Here is a 22,635-nt window from a genome sequence, read left to right on the forward strand (position 1 = left end):
TTGTGTATCTGTCTGTCGGTCTCTGTCTGTCAGTCTGTCTGTCTGTAATCAAATCTTGCATGTTAAATTTGACCAACTTCCAGTGGTCAGATTGACTTGAAATTTGGAATACTTATGTAAATTGCTTGACAATACAATAATCTAGCAGTGACATCCTGGTAGTCCAGCCAGAATCGTCCCCGCAGGACGGACCTCTTCTACGGTTAATAGCATCGACTTGAAATTTGGTATGCAAATGTAGTTTGGGTGACAATGCAAGTACAATCAACAAAAAGTACAGTCGGCAAAAAAAAGCTTGTATTAAAATGAAATTTTTATGGTTAGGTTATTATTATTATTGTTTATTAATAGTACATTACTGCAGAGGCCATGAAGTAAAGGATTGATGGATAAGTTTGGGGTAGGGCTCCGGCGTCGGGCTTCTAATAGACTCTCGTTAGTAATCCCCTTCTTACGCCCCTTAATGCACAATGTACTATAACGAATCCGGAACATCACATTGCGCTGCATCGTATTATGTGTGACGTCACTGTCAGGTGCTGGCGTACATCGGTCACACGTCGCCGGAGGTGGTGTGCGGGCGGCGGCTGGACGCGGCGGGCCCGTCGCCGCTGCCGCCGGGCGCCGAGGACGAGCTCGTGTGCGCGCTCGTGGCGCACCGGAATGCAGAGCGGCAGTACCTGGCCGCGAGAGACAGGTACCTAATAGGGCTGCGGTTAGTTTACGACCCCGTATTTGTCGACCTGGAATGAAGGACAGGAAAGCGCGACCTGACTATTGAAACGCTTATGGCAATTATCCTCATAAATTAAAACTTATGAACCCTTACGGTTTGAATGATCAGGTCGTACATATCACACCCCATAATAGCTAGAAGTCGTAATGATGAGAAAAATTAAATGTAGTATTAAAACTAAAAAAAAAACGCTTTATTGGCAACTATTTAACTGTTACATTATCGAACCATGGAAAGTACTTTTGGTCAATATACTCCCTAATGCCAGTCTAACAAGCTCAAACATTTTACATTGTCCCTAGTGTCCATTTTCTGACTTCATTATCAGATCAGCTTGATTGTCCGTTATTATATTGTCGCCTTGTGTGTTAGTTTTCGCACTAGGACTGTTTGTTTTCGCAGTGAGGAAGAGCTGGAGGTGGCGGAATGTCAGGAGAGCGTGCCGGCGAGTCCGTTCGCGTCGTGCTCGCTGCTGCTGGCGCAGCTGGGCACGCTGGCACCGGCGCGCCGCGCGCACGCGCAGCTGCTGCGGCGCTCCGAGCGGCTGCTGCGAGAACTGAGGAACCTCGACGCGCAGCGGTCAGTACACACACACACGCCACAGGCCGACACGCTGGCACCGGCCACGCGCAACTTACATTGAAACCAGTATCACGAAATATCAGTAAGGCAGGGCCCAAGTGCATAACAAATTACAAGCAAATTGTATTAGTGAATTTCAATACAAAATCAATCCCGAACTGATAACTACCGACCAGATGATTACTGGCACGCAATACAGATACTATTTTTTAAATAAATATAACTAAAGATAATACTAGTAACTCTATTTATAGACTTCTTTTGCCTGAATTAAGCAACGAATGGTTCTATTGCAGGTGTCGCGAGACGCACAAGGTGGCAGTAATCTACGTGGGCAAGGGACAGGAGACTCGGAACGAGATCCTGTCCAACCGCTGCGGCAGCCCCGCCTACGAGGCCTTCCTCGCCGCGCTCGCCTGGGAGGTACAACAGAAGCCATCAACTTATGACAACATGAATCAATTTGGCAATAGAGACAAAGATATTCGAAGATTGAGAATGGGTCAGAGTTCGGAGTTAACAGCCTCGTAATCAGTACCGTCATTCCTATAAGGGCACATGGGGACCGTGCCCAGGACCCCTGACGTCACAGGGGCCCCGAAAGTCTGTTTGTTTAAATTAAATTCAATGGTCTTTGTTGCCAACAACATTGACATCGATTCTTTAGTGCCCAAGGTTCTCAGCAACCTCTAACACGGCTCTGCGCAATGTGATGCAACTTGCTTTCTTGTAGGTCTAAGCCGGGCTTCAAGAATGATGGACTTATTAAAGCTCGGTCCATTCGACTGGACTCAGAATTTAAAGTAATCTGTTTGCAGGTGGAGCTGGAGTCTCACGTGGGGTTCTTGGGCGGGCTGCGCGTGGGCGGCGGCGGCGCGACGGCGCCCTACGTGGCCACGCTCACGCTGGAGGCGCTGTTCCACGTCGCCACGCGAATGCCCGCCGACTCGCCCGACGCCATACTTAACAAGGTACGACGGCGCTTTACCTTAAGATTTATCAAAAACTTTAGTAGACGTCACAGGAGACCGAAGAGCTGGCTGCTTCCTCGGACAAAGAGGAAACGCTGCCAGCATCTTCGGGACCCTGCCTAAGGGGGTTACTCTAAGTAATTTGTTTTAGTTTTAGGTTTTTTTATTTTATTTTCGTAAGTTTTTAAGTTTAGGATAGTATTATGTAATTAGTATGTATGTTTGTTTGTTTTCATTGGCGGTGTAATCATCCATCATAAAGTGTTTCATTAATTGCTGATACAGTATTTCTTTCACTACACTTACCTTTTCTATACGAGAGAACATTCTTCTGTGCATTCTTTTGTTCTTTTTTTATATATTATTATTCGTTCTTCTTCTTTTATTATAATTATCAAAATTATGAACACTAGTTAACCCTTTTCCTGGCCCCTCTAACTTAGATACGCTACTACAAAATGAATCAACGTTTTATATTGTTTACCTATGAAGGATTAACTCGAATAATATATATAACGATTTCATTTGATTTTATGCCATATTGTAAATTTAGCGAGGTCGAATATTTGTGTGAACGGTTGATATATGCAGTATGCCTGGAAAAGGGTTAAAGGTTGTATAAATGTTGTAAATGGTAATAATGTGTCCCCAGACGCGCCACCTGGGCAACGACGAGGTGCACGTGGTGTGGAGCGAGCACTGGCGCGCGTACAAGCGCGACACGCTGCCCACGCAGTTCTGCGACGTGCTCATCGCGCTCTACCCGCTGCCCGCCGGCCTGCTGCGCTGCACCCTCACCAGGAAACCCTCGGTGCGCGCTATATACTTAAGACTATACCAACAAACAAACCTACCAACTACCACCTACCACCACCTATCTAATTCATTTTTCACTTCTCATGATCGTGAACTTCGTTTACTGCTGGATCTAGGCAGCAATAGTAGATTGTACAACATGAGCATAAAACGAGCCATTTTACCCGAGACGTTCATATAGGCACCCGAGCCGATACGGCGAGGGTGTATAGACACGTCGAGGGGAAAATGGTTTTAATGCTCGAGTTTTACACTCTGCTTTTCACTTCGATGCGAGGAGATGAAATAACAACAGTGGAAATATTGTTCACGTACTAGGTGCTTTTTATTTTTCATGCATTGTGAATTGCTAAATAATTATAAATATTTAGTTTTCTTGATTAATTATGATTTATTAATTGATTTTTTAGTTATACATATAGAGATTAAAAATTATTAAATAATATATAGAAACTTTTTTGTCTGTGGCTGTTTGCTGTTTGCTGTGGCCTGATTGCCTTGGTCTTAGACAAAGATTTTATTTTATACACTAGAGCATAAAAAGTAATTTTATGTCGCCGAGATCCAGCATGAATACGAATTTTACGAGCATAAGAAGTGAAAAGCAGAGTGTAAAATTCTATCATTAAACCCATTTTCCCCTCGATGTCCCTATCCACTCTCGCCGTACCAGCTCGGGTAAAATGGCTCGTTTTATACTCTCGTTGTATCTATTATATTGCTGCGTACATTAGAGAGCCAGATAGTTTGGCCGGTGAGTATATACTCGTAATTGAGCGTGGTGTTGTCCAGGTGGCGGTGTCGGTCCTCTGTGGGAGGAATGCCTGGTGCCGGTGGAGTGCGCGGCGGCACTGGTGCGCGGCGCGGCGTGGGCGGGCGGGCGCGCCGTGCGGGCCACCATGCCGCTGTACCAGCACGCGTACTGCGAGCGCGCGCGCAGCCTGCAGGCCGTCGTCGCGCACCACACGCACCCCTCCACCTTCGAGACGTTCGTGGAGCGCGTGCGCGAGCCCGTGCCCGTGCCCCGCCACCAGCGACCACCACCCGGTCAGTTCACACAACTAATATTTATTGTAAATGCGAAACTTTGTGACTATGTCTATGTGGTTTGTTACGCCTTTACGCTAAAACGGCTGGACGGATTTAAATAAAATTTGGTATTTAGATAGCTCGACATCTGGAATAACACATAGGCTACTTTTTTACGGGATAGGGATAAAATCTCGAAATAACAACCGCTAGGTTTAAAGTCTCGAAATTTGGCACAGTTATTTTTAGTGAAATCAGTGAAGACCACGATATATTTTTTGAGGATTCCCATGGGAATTTAATAAAATCCTAGAATTTTAGTTCAACTGCTGGACCTAATGTTCTACGCGTGCGTAGCTGTGGGTAAACACTAGTACAACAGAATAAAATAACAAACTACTCACGGTAGTTACTCGCTCATATTTAATGAAATAAACCCGAATAACTCACGTCTCTAGAGTTGTGTATAGCGCTCATTTTCGAGGCTTAAAGACTCGAGCCCTTAAGACTCCAGAGTCTTAAAGACTCGACTATATTTGACAATTAAATTGGCTTATTAGGATGCAAGAAACCGTCTTTGCAGCCTTTGAGTCGTTAAGCCTCGAAATGAGCGTTTTTCACAACACTACACGTCTCTGCTCAAAAAATGTTCAGCCCCAATGCCAAATGCCAAACGCGTCACTGTTGATAAACCTTCCGTGAAAAATTTTACCTCAAATAATTTTATTTTAAATGTTCTTACCTAACTTTTAAAACTTTAGAACAAAACACGACTCGTCTGGCAGCGGCGTTACTGGACCATGGCGCGGCCACGTGGGGCGGCGAAACGCAGACGGTTTCCCCGCGCCCCAACAAGCGCCTCGGGCCCTTAAGCGCCCGGCGCCGAGCCGCCCGCGCCCGCTCCCGCCGCCGCGCCCGCCTCCGCCCCGCCCCGCCCCGCCCCGCGCCGCAACCGGTGAGCCCAGTAAACTATGCTACGGTGCAGACGCTACTAACCGGAAGGACGGACAAATGGAAATGGACGATCTTTATCTGTTCTAATTGCTGCTTATAGTTCTATGTGTATATTAAAGTTACGCGAAATAAAGTTAACTAAGAAATTGCTTTAACACCTTCAGGTGCTTTTTTCACATAAATCATGGGACATCAACATATATTGTCACTTATGATAATCACAGCCTAAGTGACATTTTTATTTCACTTTAAAATAGTAAAGCAATTTATTGATTGACATGTTGACTTAGTGTAAACCTGGGTTACTCAGGTAACTGTAACTCGAAGTTAACTTGACATATTTGAAAACAACTAACATTATATCACATAGCACATTACAGTTTGCGAAATCCTAAAGAAACATTTTGTTTTTTATTTGAAATTATCTTTGATCCACCTCTCAAATAACTTTATCTTTTTATGTGTTTTATGTTTATTGAGGAGATGGAGTGCTTTTTGATGTCTCGATAGTAATTCAGCTTTGCGATTACACGTAAGGAAATGAAATAAAATAGCGATAACAGGGGAATTAGCAAAGGTTATGGAGTGTAAGTGACGGATATAGGTAGTCATTCACGATGACGCGTGCCGTGGTTCTAATTACAATGTCATTAATGTCTAATTTTGCCAAAATAACGCGTCTTCGTGGATGGCACTAGGTATAAATAAATGTAATACCGTCTCGGCGTCACATTTATACGTCAGTTAAAATTAATCATCGGGTGGTGAAACAGCCCCTAAAAAGCTTAACTAACTGTTGCTTTTTATTGCTTCTTGCTACACGGATGAAACATACATATTTTATGTATTCGATTGTGTTATGTGAATAACTACTTGGGACTAAATTTTTTTGAACCACTTCATTAAGGCCTGGTTGAATGAAGGTTAACTGCAAATAGCAGCACATGCTGTAATTTGCAGTTTGAAGACTCGCTGATATGAAGGTTTTTTTTACAAGCTTTTATTTAGTTTCACCTGTCCCATTGTCTGTCATAGTCAAATCTTGAGAGTTCAATTCGACCAACTTCCAGTAGTCGGATTGCCTTGAAATTTGGCCTAATTATGTAAATTGCGTGACGATGCAATAATCTGGTAGTGACATCCTGGTAGTTCGGCCAGGATCGTCTCCGCAGGACGGAACTCTTCAACGTTACATGGCATCTACTTCAAATTTGGTATGCAAATGTAGTTTTGCCAAAAACTTATTACAAGTGAACATAGTATTTTTTATATCAATCTGAGACTTTATAAGGCAATAAGTTCCTGCAATAATATCGCATCAATGTTGACAGAACTGCTTAAAATCAATTTATTTCATTTTGTGAATGACTGTATGGACTGTTTTTCTCTACAGCACGTCCCGTCAACTTCCACTGTCGTAAAAGAACATGCATGCTTACCTTGCAAAGTAATAATCGACACTTTGTGCCGTTTGCATGAAACACCGCACAATTTCGCAGAATATTTATTGGACACTTGGAAATGCAACAAATATGAAGGTGGCTAGGCTGAAATTGATGTGATGTCGTTATATTTACATATAAATGGCTTTATACGGCACTGGCATATTGTGAGCAGATACTGTAAACACATATTCCTCGCACACAATGACTAAGCCCGATTTTATTTGCGAGGCACAAATTAATATATTTATGCTACTTTGTTATTGCTAAAATATTATGATTGAAGGGTCTGTTTTTACCATTTTTAATACATTTTTCTAACTCTAAATTACACTATCGGTAAGCGATAAATTAAAAGAGCCTCTTCGATCAAAATGTTTGAGTAACTATTAAGCCTCAGGATATAATAATAATATTGGTATTTATTAGATGGGAAAGTGGAAAAAATTATTCTAGTGAATTTCCGAAACTAAAAGTTGAAAATCATATTCGTGATTTTATTCGTCCATTGAGAGATTAATAGTAATTGTGGACTTAATGAAATTTTCATGTACTTAATTACAGTGTAAGCTTATAAGTGTAATCTGCATTTAAATATTATGTAGTGTTGATGTTTGTAAAATAACTAACAGTTTCAATCGGATCACATCAAACACCAAGCATTTGTGATATTGATATATTTAACAAACATTTAACATTCCATTGACTTTTTCTGTGTATATATATGTAAACTAGATTTAGAGCTGTAACAGTTGTATTGTAGAAGTTAGTTATTTACTTACTGTATTTTAAATATCATTTGTACCTTAGAGTCGAGTGCTACTTGACACAAACTATTTGAGATGTTATTGATAAAACTTGTTTTGAAGTGGACATCATCTTACTATATGAGCAGTTTTATAGAATTGGGTCAGCCATGTTATGTTGTTATTCCTCGTTTACCACATATACATACATGGTGGAATTCGATCAATATAGCTTTTTTTATATGTTTCGTATATCACAAATTTTCATAGTTTGCTACAGTACAGCAGCAAAATATACTGAAAATGCCAAAAAACATAGGTAATTATTTAATTTAACTAACTGGTCTAACTGAAAATTTAAATACAGATTATATATTTTTTAATTTATGTAAAATACTCTTCCCCTTTTAAAGCGCTAAACATCCTTGATGCTGTGATGAACTTATGTTACTACTACTATGTTATACTACTATGTTATACTTTTCATCATGTTTTTATTTTTTTAATTAAAATCTATCCTGCCCGTCTTTTACACAACAAACAATATTTATTTTATTATTATTCCAAAATACTGTAAGAAATAAAAGCCAAAGAGGCTTATTTAGGCATACAGATACGGTTTAAGCAATAAGATCTAATATTACAACTTTTAAGTTTATTTTCTCCTCAGTATATAAGTAACTGGATTGTCCCATTCTCTACAGCAAAAAGTCAACGAAGCTGCCTTACGATGGCATTTTGTTATTACTCTTTAAGTGTAATGAGTTATGGATTGTTTCTTATTTTAATAGAAGCTTCTCAATCTTTAACTAAAGTTGATGTGCAACTGATGCTTTCATTGTTAATTGCTGTATTATTTTGAAACAGTATTTGTTATGCTGTTATTGGTGCTTTTATTTGAAAATATCTCTAAAGCTACATTCCATTCTATATACCTAAAAAACAATTGGCATTGTAATGTTGTTTCACTCTTGTCTACATATAATTTATAAATTGTAGTATTATGGCAGTCTTTAAAAACGGTGAGCTAATGAGCTTGATATAATAATCAATGTCTGTTACAAATAAAATACACATTGGCAAGCTATTTATACATAGTAAAAGTAAATATTCTATGAACAGCGTTTTATGTTGGAACCTAGATCAATGAATATTGGCAACAAATTGCTTGTTTTACTTTACCTGATGCATTCCATTTCATATGTAATTGGGATAGCTTGTATTCCTTTCCAGTATCTGTTTTTTACTCTTCCACTTATTAATTTTAATCAGTATTTTTATAGATGTTAAGACTGACACAAGATTATGTATTGAAATCACTAAAGTATTAATTTTAAATTGTTATTTACATTATTAAATAAATGTGGTGGTGTCTACACTGTTAAAATAAATAAATAAACTAATTTATTATTACATTTTATTATTATGCCTGATTGAATTCATTAATTCAAGAGATGTCACTTAAAATCTAGAATGATAAGTATTCCAGAAATTAACCCACAGACATTCATTATGTATTGTAATGTAACCAAATTTTTATATTTAACACAATGTAAAAATAAAGTTTTTGTTAAACTTTGCTGATCTTTTCTTTGATATAAAAAAAGTCTTATGTTTTTGGCAACTTGTACATGCCACCTTGAAGGACTAATTGATGTGTTCTGACTTTTGTATCAAGAAACTGTCTGAGCTCCTGCAAACTGCACTCGGTGCCTGGAGCTTGTGATGCAAACATCTTCAACATCTGGTGAATCCGGTCTAAGGGCAGAGAATCCAGATTAGTCAGCATACCCACAATATAAGACCAGAATACCTGGAGTTCCCCTTCCCTCTGGTCATGTGCAGATGCCATGACACTTTCTGCTTCATCATCTTCACAAATCATCTCTTGAACTTGATTTGTGGACACATGGGACTTGTTTGCATCAGAACCATCAACTAATGCATAGCAATCTGTGCTCTTCTCTGTAATTAGACCCATTGACTGCCAATATGTAATTTTTCTCCTCAAAACAGTTATTGGCACCTTCATAACCTGATGAAGCTCATCTAAGGTCCATTCAGGCTTATCTTGGAAGTGCATTATAAGAGTTGCATTGAATGGTGAAACTGTCAAATCAATTTTTTTATCACCTATTTCAATCTCTATATTGACATTGCCAAGGTGGGGCTTCCAACTTAATGTTCTGCTCCCCTTCAAAGCCTCAAATGATTTAGTGTATGCTTCAAAATGTTTTTTTATTTCATCTGGAAGCTCCAAGCTTTCATCCTTGAAGGGTGGCCAGAATTGTGCTGATAAAATCATAGCATTTGATGTAAATTTCTCATTCAGTTCTTCAAAGTTGCTGTCTTGGTGTATCAGCACATTTATTCTCTTTGAGTCAGATATGTCCTTGAGCATAACTTCACAAAAATGCAACTGTGATTCACCAAACCTCAATTTCAGCAATTCTAAGTATCTTATTTCTTTCTCTGTATTTATAACACTTTGTGCCAATAATCTATCTGCTAACAGTGTTCTATATTCATTTACAAATAATTCTTTGCTGCCATACACATTGACCAACATAGATATGATGTCACTTGCTTTTCTATCATTGGCATTTATTTTTGGATCTGCATCAACAGGATCAGGGTTCCATTCATCCCAGGCGTCATCTTTGTCCTGGTCTTCATCAGTTTCTGTGGCAAACTTGGCCAATTCCTCAGCAAGTTCACTTCCTGCCCCTTCCTCAGTCAGACTGCTAACAACACTGCGCACTGTGTCCTCCCTGTTCCTGAGATAATTCCTAACAGGTTTTGTGACGGTTTCTAGAATAACACCAGATGGGTCAAGATGTTGTAGAGCTCTTATGGTTGAAACATAAGCAGTGAGAATATCTGGTGTGTTGACACCCGGGTGCAGCAACCTGGTTTCTAATGCACTTTGCAACTTTTTACATAAAGTGGATCTTAAGTCAGTCTTATCCAAACAGAGTTTGATGTCATCTACTGCAGGCTGAGAATCTGGATATTCAATAATAATGTTGAATAGCTGATCTATTCTTAGTTTAGTATAACTATGGTATAAATAATAGCTCAACTTCTGCTTGAACTTTAAAATTGCATTTTGAATGTTGTCATCTAGAGGAAGTTTTGAAGAGCCAGCACAGTAAAACCTCGTTAACCACGACATGACGGTAGTCTCCAGCCAGTGCTCTAATGCTCCAATATGTGATACCTCAAAGGTCCCAGTACACAGTTTTTTAACATGTGATTCAATTCTCATCTGAATAAAACTAGTGAGAACTTGTCCTGTCAGTCTTTCAAGCAACTGGAGATCTATTAATTTCCTGTTGGTGTCATTAAATACCTTCAAAATATATGTACAGTTACAATCCGAGTAATCATTAGAACAGCCTGCACATGATGCATCTTCACTCATGTCCGAACTCTCATTTTCATTATCAAAAACGTTAAATGATATTTTATAAAAGTGGTTAATAATGACTTGAAAATCTAGAGGCAGTTGAGAAAGCAATGTAGCTCGTAATAACTGTTTGAATCCCAAAATTACGTCTTTTTCACCAAATATTGGTTTACTATCACAGCAACTATTATTCAGAATAGACAGCCGCTGTAACATTGGAGTAACGTTTGAAACAAACTCGTATAAATCATTAACAGCGGATTTGAAGTGTTGGAAACCTTTTATTTCATCTTCAACACTGTTAAATTTCGACCAAAACGATGGTGCTGCGTGTTGCCGAACATATTTCTCGAGGTGCAATAATATTAGGTCCCGGATCCTTGCAGGAATACCTAAACCAACAATAATTGCCTGTATTTCGTCATATTCGGCATTGGTGCAGTCGGTGTATGTTGTATCGTTGAGTATTGGATATGCGTAGGTTATTTTATTCCAATAAACCTTTAATTCAGCACGTTTATGGGACATCTTGTTATTACTTATATTTGTGAACATAAATAAAAATCAATTTAATCAATATCAATCAAAGAAAGATTCAATCCAAAGCCAAACTGTTTGGTTTGTGAATTGAAACTGTCATAATAACCATGACAGTGACACTTAAGTTGACTCAATCGCAACGGCATTATCAAGCGCTCAAACAGCTTCAATTTTTTTTTTAATTTTTTATAAGTCAAAGATATGTTACCATATACAATACATACTTAGCCTTAAGGCCGCCATTGAGGGAAGAATAATTATAATAACAATACATACTTATTTTTGTCTTCTATCTTAAAGGGATCTCGTCCAGTTAAGCTTTGCATGTTTTACAGGATTTTTCTCAAATAGTGATTTAAATGTATTTTTAATTAATTCCACATGTTTTATTGTTTTTCTTCTGCATGTAATTTTTGCATGAAACTTTCCACTATACAAAGTAGATACCTGTTTACAGAGTAACGGTGTCTCTTAGCACAGGTATTTTTTACTTAAAAAGAGGCACCAGCGGTAATGTAATAATGTACCCTCAAGAAATTGAATAAATGATTTTTATATTTTATATTTATATTTTTATATCTCTCTACCTTCACTGTCCATCTGTCGAAGGGCTGTATCTTTTTAAATTGTATAATCTACATTGAAATAGTAACCTAACCATAAAAATTTCATTTCTAATACAAGCTTTTTTTGCTGACTATACTTACTTTTTGTTGACTGTACTTGCATTGTCACCCAAACTACATTTGCTTTGCATATTACCAAATTTCTAGTTGATGCTATTAACCGTTGAAGAGTTCCGTTCCGTCCTGCGGTCATCCCGTAAAACCTAAATTGAAAATACAAACTCAGTACAAGTACAAGACACAAGGTACAAGTTCAGTACAAGGTCATTTAAAAAATACAAAAAGATTCCAAAAAAACAATCTTAATTTGATTGCTTAATAACGATATCTCTTGTCCGGGTGAGCGGTTAGTTCCAATCTGTGGTTCCAATGGAATGCCGAAAGTTTCTCGATGAGGGCTACGGCATAGATGTCGCTAGCGTCACTGCTTAAGTGGCTAAATAAGAAACAAACAAGCTGAGATATTTGGTGCATAGGGGAAATTCGTGTCTGTACCGTTGACCAGCAGTGGTGTAGCGGTATAGCACGCGGTACGGAATAACGAGGACCTGGGTTCGATTCTCAGTGCTGGTCTTATTTTTCTGGTTTTTCTGTGCATCTATATTTCAGTTTGTATTTTCAAAAAGAATTTTTCAAACTAGTGCATAGTAAGCACTAAGATTAGATTTCTGGTAGCTTTAAAAGAAAGTCATTCGAGTTGCCTAGACGCCACTGTTCAGTATTACCTTACAAAATGTGTAGAGACATTTTATTTTGATAGGTCATAAACATAATATCATTTGTGTCTGACAGTCTCTTCAATCAAGTATCACTTTGAGGAGGTTTGAGAATGAACTAACACAGTTTGAAACATGTAAGCCTTTAGTCTATGAATAACCTTTAGTATTTTTAGAGATACTAGGATGTGTGTTATATAAAACAATAAATTTAAAAATCAAAAAACCCGACTGCCTTAAAAAGTACTAAAAAGAAGAAAACAAGTCTGGAGTTTAACAGTCGGGACCCATTAGGTAAGAATTTTTGAGCGTATTTAAATGGGTCCCGACTGTTGAACTCCAGACTTGTTTTCTTCTTTTTAGTACTTTTTAAGGCAGTCGGGTTTTTTTATTTTTAAATTTATTGTTTTATTTCACACTTTTCTGTGAAAATGGTATATTAAAACGGTTATAACCCATTTATTTTTAGAATGGGCTTATTATTATTTTCATTTGATACCCCACTCGATAGGTTTTAATGAAAAACGTTTATTCAAAACTTACTATTTGGCACCAAAAATCCGTCATTTTGGTGTTTTAAAAATTTCGTGCACCCAGTGTCACTCGCGTTATTAAAACGAATCCAATGACGTATCATTTATCAAAATCGGTTCAGCCGTTGAGTAGTTACGAGAGGACATAGGAATAGACATACATACATACATACGCGTCAAACAAATAACCCTCCTTCTTCGCAGTCGGGTAAAAATGTTGATTTTATATGGACACAGGAAAGCAGATATTGAATGATAATGACCTTTTCGACGCCAACGACTCATATATACGCACCGCAGGTTCCACGCCAACAACCTATATATACGTCCATTATGTCAATGCAAAAGCAACCTTCGCTCAATTTTGTTAAGGTTCACTTTTAGGCATTGCAATATAGAAGCCGTATAGATGTCTTTTGTATGTGACGTGTCGGCGAAAACGATAAAGATGTATATCACACACCAAGTTGCATTCAATGTATAGTTTTGGAGTAGCAAAAAGTATTTGGTTTTAGGTGAAAGAATTAAAGGCAGACAAATTGACTTTTGTATGTATTTATTTTTACATACTTAGCTTAATTACAACTAAGTAATTTCTTTAGATACATTTGCTTTTTAATAATAATGCTGCTTTAAATAAAATCCACATTTTTAAAGCATTCACATTCTCATCTTAAGTCAGTAAAAATACTAGGTTGTCTTGATACATTAAAAAGCATTTATTTTGTTACTTTGGACACATATGAAGAACAAAAATAATGTAGGTACCAAATAAACATAATATTTAAGCTAAACGCGAAGTATTCATAATAACCTTAATACATTATGATTAAAAAATTAGTGGATAGGTTCCGGTTGCTGTGTGATGAGGAGACCAAATCTCTTCTTAATTATAATCCGTTGTCGTGAATACTTGTCTTCAGGAGAAAAACGAGCTGAAACAAAATACACAGCTAATTATTTATCATCAATTATCTGAATTGACTCAGGACATGTATACCATGTTTCCTGTATTTTATCAGACTGCATCAGATGGAGGGCTACATTTAGGGCTGCCACCTCTCCGGGTTTGACCCGGAGTGTACGGGCTTGCATGGTTCATGTCCGGGCTACGGGTTTAACATTGATATCTCCAGGTCAGACCAGGCAGGACGGTTTTCTTCATTGGGAAATTTGTAGACAGACGAGCGAAACTGCTTGTCAGTTGACATGGTAAAGGCAGAGTTAATTGTAAAGATTAATTACAATAATGAATTGCCAAGATTTTTTGAAATTTTTGAAGAAACCTGAGCAAGAGGTGCTTAAACAATCCCTTCAGAATAAAAAATATAGTTTTAAGTGTCAAGCTGGCCCAAGTCAACCTAGCACTAGCTAGGTCATTTATATTTTTATAAATACAATAAATTAATTAAATAATTTATTGTTTTATTAAAGTAAAAAAAAATATTCTTAAAATCTCCGGGTATACTGGTTTTGAAAGGTGGCAGCCCTAGTTACATTATACATTCGAGTGTTTTTCATGATAACTAACTACTGATAATTAGCGAATAGAAAATGAAATTTTTTTAAAGCAATGAATCGAGAACTTTAACGATACGCACAGCATGAATGATTTTTTTTATGATTTTTGAGAAAGAGAAATGTATATATTATTGCAGGGTTTCCGAATTATGAGACGGCAATATGTTTGCCGCTATCAGCCAAGGGCATTAAGTGACAAGACCGTCATGTCAGTTTGCCTGGGAACTAGGGTGGCACGCACAAACAATCAACACTTTTTTTTGCGAGATTTTTTTACTTCCGTTGTCATTTCTACTTCAACTTCAACTTTTTTGTTTAGTGGCAATCGGTCGCTTTTGGTTAGCGTCCATTACTGCCAATGACACCTGACAGCAGCAAAGTGTATATTGTGTCAGACCGGTTGGATAAGATTTCTAAACGGGGGTTGTGGAAGCGAGTTTGTTGCGTACCTGCAATAGACATACACAAAACATAGGGACAGCACAAAACATAGAAGACAGTACAAAACATTTAGACATTACAGATCGGATCAAAGGGAGCGACAAAAGCGAAAAAGCACCTATAGTTTTATTTTTTCTTTAGTTATATAATTAATTAACATGTTAAGGATTTTCTTGTTGGAGGAGGCATGAAGTAGGAGGGTTTTGAGGTTGGTGGGTTTGGGAATACAGGGGGGAAGGATGTTGTAAAGGGGAACAGTTCTCATGGGGCAGTTTAACAGAATGTGGTCGGCGGTACCCTCCTCCAAGCCGCATGGACAGAGGGGGGATTGAACAATACCCCATCTATACAGGCGGGATGGAGCACAAGTATGTCCGATACGTAATCTGCAGATGACAGAGGTTGTCTGTTTGTTCGCTTGACGAAACCGGAAAAACCAAGGCTTAGGGGGGATGTTTGGTTGAATATCCCCGTAATGACGGCCTTTGACCAGTAAGGAGCACTCATAATGACGGAGCCAAAGAGAGGTGAGATCGGATTTGGCAGCAGAGAAGAGGTCATAGAAATAGCAGTGGGAGTGATCCAAGCTGCCGATCTCTATGGCCTCCTTAGCATATGCGTCAGCGACCTCGTTTCCCCGGATCCCAGAATGACTGGGAATCCAGGCCAACGAGATCTCAAGGTTGCGGAGATGGGCTTCGAATAGGGATTGCCTGATGAGTAGCACTAAAGGATAGTTAATTTTGGCAGAGAAAGGATTGGCCGTGATGGATTGTAAACCGCTAAGAGAGTCCGTAAAAATTATCGAGTTGCTAATACCATGAGCATTAATGTATTTAACGGCTTCCAGAATAGCGACTAGCTCACCGGTAAAGACTGACGTGTGAGGTGGGCACTTAAAGCTCAGGATAACTGAATCTTTCGGGATCCAGACTGCCGAACCCACAGCGCCGCCAACCATAAGCCTGGAGGCATCTGTGAATAACAAAGACCAGCCTTGCCAGGAGTTTTCGATGTTGTGTAGAAAAGAACTGTTAGCTCCGGGCTGGTTCTTTGTTATTCCGAAGTTAAGGATGATGTTGGGTTGAAAGATTAGAGCATCGTAACTGTGAGCAAAAAGGGGAGAAGGGAGCATGTGAAAGAGGGGTCTGGGAGGTTATTGAATTTGCGGAAGCTATTGATAAGACATGGCGGGTTTTTGTTGAACCAGAATCCACTGTCAGTAATTAAATCCGATAGTTCTTGCAGCTTAGGTAAGAGGGGGTGGTCGTCCAGAAGGGAAAGTCTGAGGAAGAAACGATCAGCCAGGTATTGACGTCGGAGGTAAAGGGGGGGGTCAGTTGCTTCTACTTGAAGGGCATTGGTCGGGGAGGATTTCATGGCTCCCAGGATAACCCGGAGGGACTGGTACTGGATTTTGTCCAGTTTACCTAAGGCCACCTTGTTACAAGGTTCTAACATAAAGGAGCCATAATCAAGGACGCTGCGTACTATGGCATTATAGAGGAGTTTCTGGGAATAGGGGTGGGCACCCCACCACACACCCGAAAGACAACGCAGAATGTTGATGTTTGATTGGCACTTTTTAACTGTGGAATCAATATGGGGGCAACCGGAAAGCCGAGAGTCAAGCGTAACGCCTAGAAATTTGACTTGTTTACTGACAGGGATTAGTTGATTATTGAAGGCGACTTCCACAGGGGGGAACGACCTTTTCCTAGTAAAAGGAACCACGCTACATTTGGAAACTGAAAGGGAAAGACCATGGACAGCAAGCCATTCACCCAGGTAGAATAGGGCTTGGTTCAAGTTGCAGGTGGCTACTTCGACGGAATGGGACGATGCGTACAAAGCTATGTCGTCTGCGTATTGCAGTATGTTGCAGAACGGTGAAACAGCCTCGTCAAGGTCGTGGGTGTACAAGCTGTAGAGCAAGGGACTTAATACGGATCCTTGTGGAAGACCTTGCCAGATTAGCCTCGGAGTGGAATGGGAACCATTATGTCTCACCTCGATGGATCGTTCCATTAGGAAGTTGCATATGAAATGCGTCAGCTTCTGCGGCAGACTCAGCTTAGATAGTTTATCTCTGAGTAAGGAGAGTATGACACTATCATACGCGGATGATACGTCCAAGAATACGCCAACAAGGAACTCGTTCCTTGAGAGGGAGATCCTGATGTCAGTTGTTAAAATCGAGAGACTATCCATGGTGCCCATTCCTCTCCGAAAACCAAACTGGCTTTTGGACAGTATTTTATTTGATTCTACGAACCACTCCAGGCGTTTCTTAATCATGTGCTCTAGGATTTTGAGAAGGCAGGATGATAAGGCGATTGGACGGTGGGAGGAAGGAAGGAGGGGATCTTTCCCTTGTTTATGTAGAGGATGATAATTTGTTTTTTCCAAGCCTCTGGAACGAAACCCAGGTCGAGGAAATGGTTTAAAAGGTCTAGAAAGTATTTTTTGGTAACCTGGCCAGATTTGGCAAGAAAAGCGTACGGGATACTATCTGGACCAGGAGCCGAGTTCTTGAGGTGGTCTAACGATGCCAAAAGTTCTAACCACGAAAACGGTTGGTCGAGATTATTATGAGGGCAATTCAAAGGATAGGGGGAAGGGAGGGAGTTAACATGGGGGACAGTGGGGGGAGACAGGGTGTCTATAAATGCCGTGAGCCAAACTGAGGAGTCGTTACTAGGCGCATCTCGGGCTATGAATGAACCTCTAAAACGTTTTATGGCTTTCCATAGAACAGTTGATGGAGTGCGGGGCGAGATACTTTGGCAGAAGTTTATCCATCCAAATTTCTTTTTTTTTTTGAACAAACGTTTCGCCTGAGCCGCGGTCTTTTTGAATGCGAGAAAGTTATCCAGGGACATGTTTCCACAATACGCTTTCTCGGCCTCGTTCCTTAGGCGAATCATGTCCGTACATTCAGAGTCCCACCAAGGTGGGGAGGACCTAGCCTTATAACGTTTTTTAGGCGGAATATTTTTGTCAGCTGCAACTATGAAGGCCTCGATCAGGTTGTCATGACAAATACAGGCGTTTTCTGGTAAGACAATGGGCATCTTGCTGACTGCTGCATCCAAGTCCGCCGCGAACTGGTCCCAATCAGCCTTGGACAGGTGGTACCTATTAGAATTTGGGGGAGTACTGGGTTGGGAAAAGGATGTAGGGAAGGATATTAAGATTGGAAGGTGATCACTACCGTGGGAATCCTGGAGCACAGACCACGAGAGAAGGGTGCCAAAATGTGGAGAGCACAGGGAAAGATCGACGGCACTAGAGTTCAGGCCTGGTGCCGTTCTGCGCGTCGGAGAACCATCATTGAGTAGGCAGATGTTTTTGTCCTCCATCAGGTCAACGAGATCACAGGCTAAGGCGTCGTAATCGGCGCTTCCCCACATGAGATGATGACAGTTAAAGTCACCTAAAATGAGGAATGGGCCCGGAAGGGCGGAAAATATGTGCTCGAGGTCTGAGATATTAATGGAGAGCGGATCGTAAATATAGATCGAAAGAACGGTAAAGTCCATGATCTTGGCGGCGACTGCATTAATGCCGTAAGGGATAGGGGGAAGAGTTATACGATTATACGTGACAGAAGATTTGATGAGAAGGGCGGCTCCTGCGTAGCCATCATCTCTGTCATGTCGGAGGCACGAGAAGCCAGGCACCCGGAACCGGGCTCCCGGAACCAACCAGGTCTCCGATATGGCAAAGACAGTAGGGTCATACGAGGATACCATTTGCAAAATTTCGTGTTTTTTAGGGCGGAGACTGTGACTGTTCCACTGGATGAGATGGAACATTTACAACTTGGAGAAATTGTGAAAGTTTGTTGGCGACGTTGGGCGGTAGGGGGAAATCATCCATTTTGCTGAACATATTGATCAGCAAGGATAGAAGGACGTCCAGCAGGTTATCGTTGGGGGGGGACTGAAAGGGGGAGGAGGGCGGGGAGCCTGGGGGCCGGAGGGCGGCACCATTCCTCGGAGGAGGGGGGTTGCGGTCTCTAATTAGGGCTTCGTGAGCGGCACGGTCATATCCTTGTGATAGAGGACGATGGGGGGACCTTGGTATGTAAACCGTTTTTCTGTAACTTTGGGATGGACTTTGAGTGTGGGTGGGGAAGGCAGAGTGTTGGGTTTGAGGCATAGGATCAGTTTGGGAATAGGGGGGGCTCTGAGCCGCGTCTGCGTAGGATCTCTTAACAGGGGGGAACCTTTCGCAAGCCTGAGAGTAAGAGATGTTGTCGTCAGACATTGCTGCTTTGATAGCCTGTTGACGAGTGTGTTCTGGACAGGTCTTGTGTGTAGCAAAGTGCCTGCCTGAGCAGAACAGACAAAACGCTAAGTCTTCCTGCACAGTACATGTTTTGCCTGTATGCTCTTGGCCACATTTGAAGCATTTTGGTTTTGATCGACATTGATCCGCTACGTGTCCGAATTTACAGCAGCTGTGGCACTGTATTGTGGGCAAAAGATACTTTTCTACTACTAACGATGTGTAACAGCAGAAAATTCTGGCTGGCAAAACTTGTCCGCTAAAAGTTATCACCACAGTACCTGTAGGGATCCACTCAATGCCGTCGGGTTTGTGTACTTTTCGGTTAAGTCGCCTGGCTTTAAGGATGCCCCCACAGCCAGAAGGAAGCTCCACATCATTGACAAAAGCATCCAGCGCTAGGTCCGTGGGTACTCCCCTGACAATACCCATGCGGGTGATATTAAATGTTGGGATGGTAGCCTCGAAATTTTTAGATGCGAGTAGTGGGTCCGATAAAAAGGTATTAGCTGCCTCTGCGGAGTTAAACTCTACACTAACACGGTTTCTACCTACTTTTTTGATACCATCTCGCGCTATGTTCTGTACTCGCGAGTTTACCATCACTTGTCCAAATTTGATAGGATTTAGGGTAGTACCAGCGGAGGGATCTGATTCTGACTTGGATACATGGACAAGGAAAGGACCTCCGTCGTTTGACGTGTATTTACGTCCATTTTTTAGGTCCGGATGTTCGTAAAGGTGGGCTATGGAGTCGGAAGGAGCCCTGGTCCCCAACTTAGTTGGGGGCTGGGATCCATCCAGCACCGTAGCCCTCCTTTTTGCCCCCAGTAGAGTTATTTCGGCGTCCATCGACACCTCCGATTGGCTGTCTTGCGACAGGTTCATCGGTGCGCCGATGGAAACCGGTTCCCTAACAGAGGTTATGTCTGGAGGTTTTGGGGGATATGCGACATTGCGGGGTTAGCAGCGTACGAGTATTTGTTAAAACACTTACTGAATGACGATACTGGTGGGTCACACAACAAAACACGTAAAAAATAGCACTAGGCCACAAAATTTCGTAGGTCCGACACAAACACGTGCTGTCACCAAGGAAGCCAAGTGGTCAGTCTTGTCATTTCTAACTAACACGGCTAATTGAGCAATAAAGGTAAAAGGCAAAATTTGAAGTATTGAATTAAGCTATTGCTCCATATATAAATCAATAACAATTGTAGCCTAACCCACCCTTTCCTTTAATAAACACCAGACACTTAACGGATAGTGGCAAATATATTGCCGTCTTCATTTTTTAAAATGATCAAATAACAGTTTTTTTTTCTTTAAACTTTATATCGCCAATCTTGTCTCTGAAAGTAGAGAATTGTGACTATCGGATAAATCCAGCAAACAAAATTTTATTTACAAACATTTTTGTTCAATTGTAAGGAATAGTTAAAAATCTAAGTTCAGGCCTAAGAATCATCATTTAACATGGGTTGGAATAACGTTTATCTGCTATTCTTTTTTTCGTAAATTGGTACGAGTATGTTCTCTTATGCGAATCAAAAGTTATATTATTAACTAACAACACGTTCATTGAGAAAGAAATAAAATATCTGAGTCGTATGACGGCAAATATCTTGCCGTTACCCACTAAAGGGTTAAACAAATGTCATAAGATTACCTGGATGAGCAGACAATGTCGGTTTTCCAGTGGGATCCAGGGTCTGTGAAAGAAAACAAAACATCATTGAGTGTAAAACAAGCACGTGTAAAATAGTAATAACAGTAAGGTTAAGTTGTGAAGATAAAATTAAAACTTACGGCCAAAGTGTACTGTCTGTCCCCATTTTCATTCAAAAAATATCTGAGATACATTTTAATTTAAATATATAAATCAAATAATTAAATTTTATTCAAACAAATCTGGGAATTAGGATTCCGTGTATTTCTTATTTTTTGTCCGTCCACTCCATTCTTTGGTCCGTCCTGACACTTGTTGTTGACTTGACAGTGACAGCCGCCATAGGTTAACAAAGTACTTATTTCCTAATTTAGCACAGTTTTTCTTATGGCTCAAATAATCCGGTCCGCTTACAGATGAAAGGAGGAATTGGAAATTCGGAGAAAATAATTTCCTGAGATCATCGAAATATTAAGTAGTATTTAATTTACTATTTCGATGCCTGAGATAAACGAACAGAACTACACAAATTAGTATTTATTCAATACTTAGTTTGTTTTCCACCATGCGTAAAGATAACTTTCTTTTGTTCGTTATATTATATAGGCATATGTTGTAAATATTTCTCTTATAGTCTGTCAAAAAAGAGAAGAAATTAAAAAGTGGCAACACTGTAGTGTCCTCCCTTTTTGGTTTGACAGGGTTTGAAAGGGATGACACTACAGTGTTGCCACTTTTTAATTTCTTCTCTTTTTTGACAGACTATACAGTATGTTTTCGTTCAAGTAAAAAATTATATAAACCGAGTTTTTTTTAATAAATTATTATTGTTATTATTCTTAGACGATGAACAAAATCAACAAAATCATGACATGACAGCTGGGCTACTCCGAGACTCGCAACTCGAACTATACTATTTGATACGAGAGCGAGAGGGACCGCACGACACGAACTTCGAGTTTCGAGTTTCGGAGTAGCCTGCTGCCTGCAGGGCTACTACGAAACAAAGAGAATATAACCACTACGTTTTAAGAGGTGGGACTCCCATACTAGCGAATGGAATCGAGTTTGTATTAAGTTTGCATGGACCATTACCAAACCATTACCAAAATGTACGCCAAAGAACTCGAAACTCGAAGTTCGTGTCGTATCGTCCCTCTCGCTCTCGTATTAAATAGTACAAGTGTCAGAGCGACCGAACGACACAAACTTCGAGTTTCGAATTTCGTAGTAGCCCTGCTGACAATGACATTGACAGTGACGGTCTGACGGTTGATTGATAATCGAATTGTTGATTCGATTCGATACGATACTACTAAAGTACTAAACTAAAACTAAATAGTTTTCTAGCAGCGACGCTGTATGCGTTGAGTGTTCATTGTTTTAGTTCTGCGTCGTTTTTTTTATGAGGCGCCTGTTCAGTACAATGGCTAATCTTCCACCAAGGAAAATTTCTCCATCCAGTAAGCCGTCTAAACAAGATACTTCGCCGCTGCAAATACTTTTGCAGATGGGATTTCCGAAACACCGGGCGTAAGTTTACCATCCCTGCATCATCTTTTAAACCTAACTCAAAACTTTCTTTTCTAATTATAGCTTGTTATAATGTCG

The 22,635-nt window shown here is 40.1% G+C and overlaps 4 protein-coding genes across 4 annotated transcripts in view; 2 read left to right on the plus strand and 2 right to left on the minus strand.

Moving 5' to 3' along the window:
* Window positions 1-385: 385 nt before the first annotated feature.
* LOC141432996 (probable Rho GTPase-activating protein CG5521) lies at window positions 386-3,316 on the plus strand. The gene is made up of 6 exons (XM_074094836.1): window positions 386-400; window positions 537-697; window positions 1,139-1,315; window positions 1,615-1,741; window positions 2,137-2,289; window positions 2,942-3,316. Exons 1-6 carry the CDS (start codon window positions 386-388, stop codon window positions 3,284-3,286), a joined length of 978 nt encoding a protein of 325 aa, XP_073950937.1. The 3' UTR covers window positions 3,287-3,316.
* A 4,466-nt stretch (window positions 3,317-7,782) lies between these two features.
* On the minus strand, window positions 7,783-11,300 carry LOC141432753 (anaphase-promoting complex subunit 2-like). The gene has a single exon (XM_074094498.1). The coding sequence runs from the start codon at window positions 11,238-11,240 to the stop codon at window positions 8,886-8,888; it is 2,355 nt and encodes a 784-aa protein (XP_073950599.1). The 5' UTR covers window positions 11,241-11,300; the 3' UTR covers window positions 7,783-8,885.
* A 2,339-nt stretch (window positions 11,301-13,639) lies between these two features.
* On the minus strand, window positions 13,640-21,356 carry LOC141432759 (H/ACA ribonucleoprotein complex subunit 3-like). Its single transcript, XM_074094504.1, has 3 exons — window positions 21,165-21,356; window positions 21,025-21,067; window positions 13,640-14,035 (listed from the first exon to the last, which is right to left on the minus strand). The coding sequence occupies exons 1-3, from the start codon at window positions 21,216-21,218 to the stop codon at window positions 13,938-13,940; spliced, it is 195 nt and encodes a 64-aa protein (XP_073950605.1). The 5' UTR covers window positions 21,219-21,356; the 3' UTR covers window positions 13,640-13,937.
* Window positions 21,357-21,969: 613 nt separating this feature from the next.
* The window catches only part of Epp (Ecdysteroid phosphate phosphatase), a 37,060-nt gene continuing 36,394 nt past the window's right edge, over window positions 21,970-22,635 (plus strand). Inside the window, exon 1 of the mRNA XM_074094505.1 lies at window positions 21,970-22,557. Within this exon, the coding sequence (XP_073950606.1) occupies window positions 22,430-22,557 (128 nt within the window). The 5' untranslated portion in view covers window positions 21,970-22,429. The remainder of the gene's footprint in view (window positions 22,558-22,635) is intronic.

This window comes from Choristoneura fumiferana, chromosome 11, assembly GCF_025370935.1.
Source record: "Choristoneura fumiferana chromosome 11, NRCan_CFum_1, whole genome shotgun sequence".
NCBI lineage: Eukaryota > Metazoa > Arthropoda > Insecta > Lepidoptera > Tortricidae > Choristoneura > Choristoneura fumiferana.

Bases quoted from the DNA above. Each gene is read 5' to 3' on its own strand.
- LOC141432996 (XM_074094836.1), top strand. The intron at 1,742-2,136 runs GTACAACAGAAG...ATCTGTTTGCAG, and splicing joins TCGCCGCGCTCGCCTGGGAG to GTGGAGCTGGAGTCTCACGT. The intron at 2,290-2,941 runs GTACGACGGCGC...ATGTGTCCCCAG, and splicing joins CCGACGCCATACTTAACAAG to ACGCGCCACCTGGGCAACGA.
- LOC141432753 (XM_074094498.1), bottom strand. From the start codon at position 11,240: ATGTTCACAAATATAAGTAATAACAAGATGTCCCATAAACGTGCTGAA.
- LOC141432759 (XM_074094504.1), bottom strand. From the start codon at position 21,218: ATGTATCTCAGATATTTTTTGAATGAAAATGGGGACAGACAGTACACT. The intron at 21,068-21,164 runs GTAAGTTTTAAT...TTTCTTTCACAG, and splicing joins ACAGACAGTACACTTTGGCC to ACCCTGGATCCCACTGGAAA. The intron at 14,036-21,024 runs GTAATCTTATGA...ATTTTGTTTCAG, and splicing joins GACATTGTCTGCTCATCCAG to CTCGTTTTTCTCCTGAAGAC.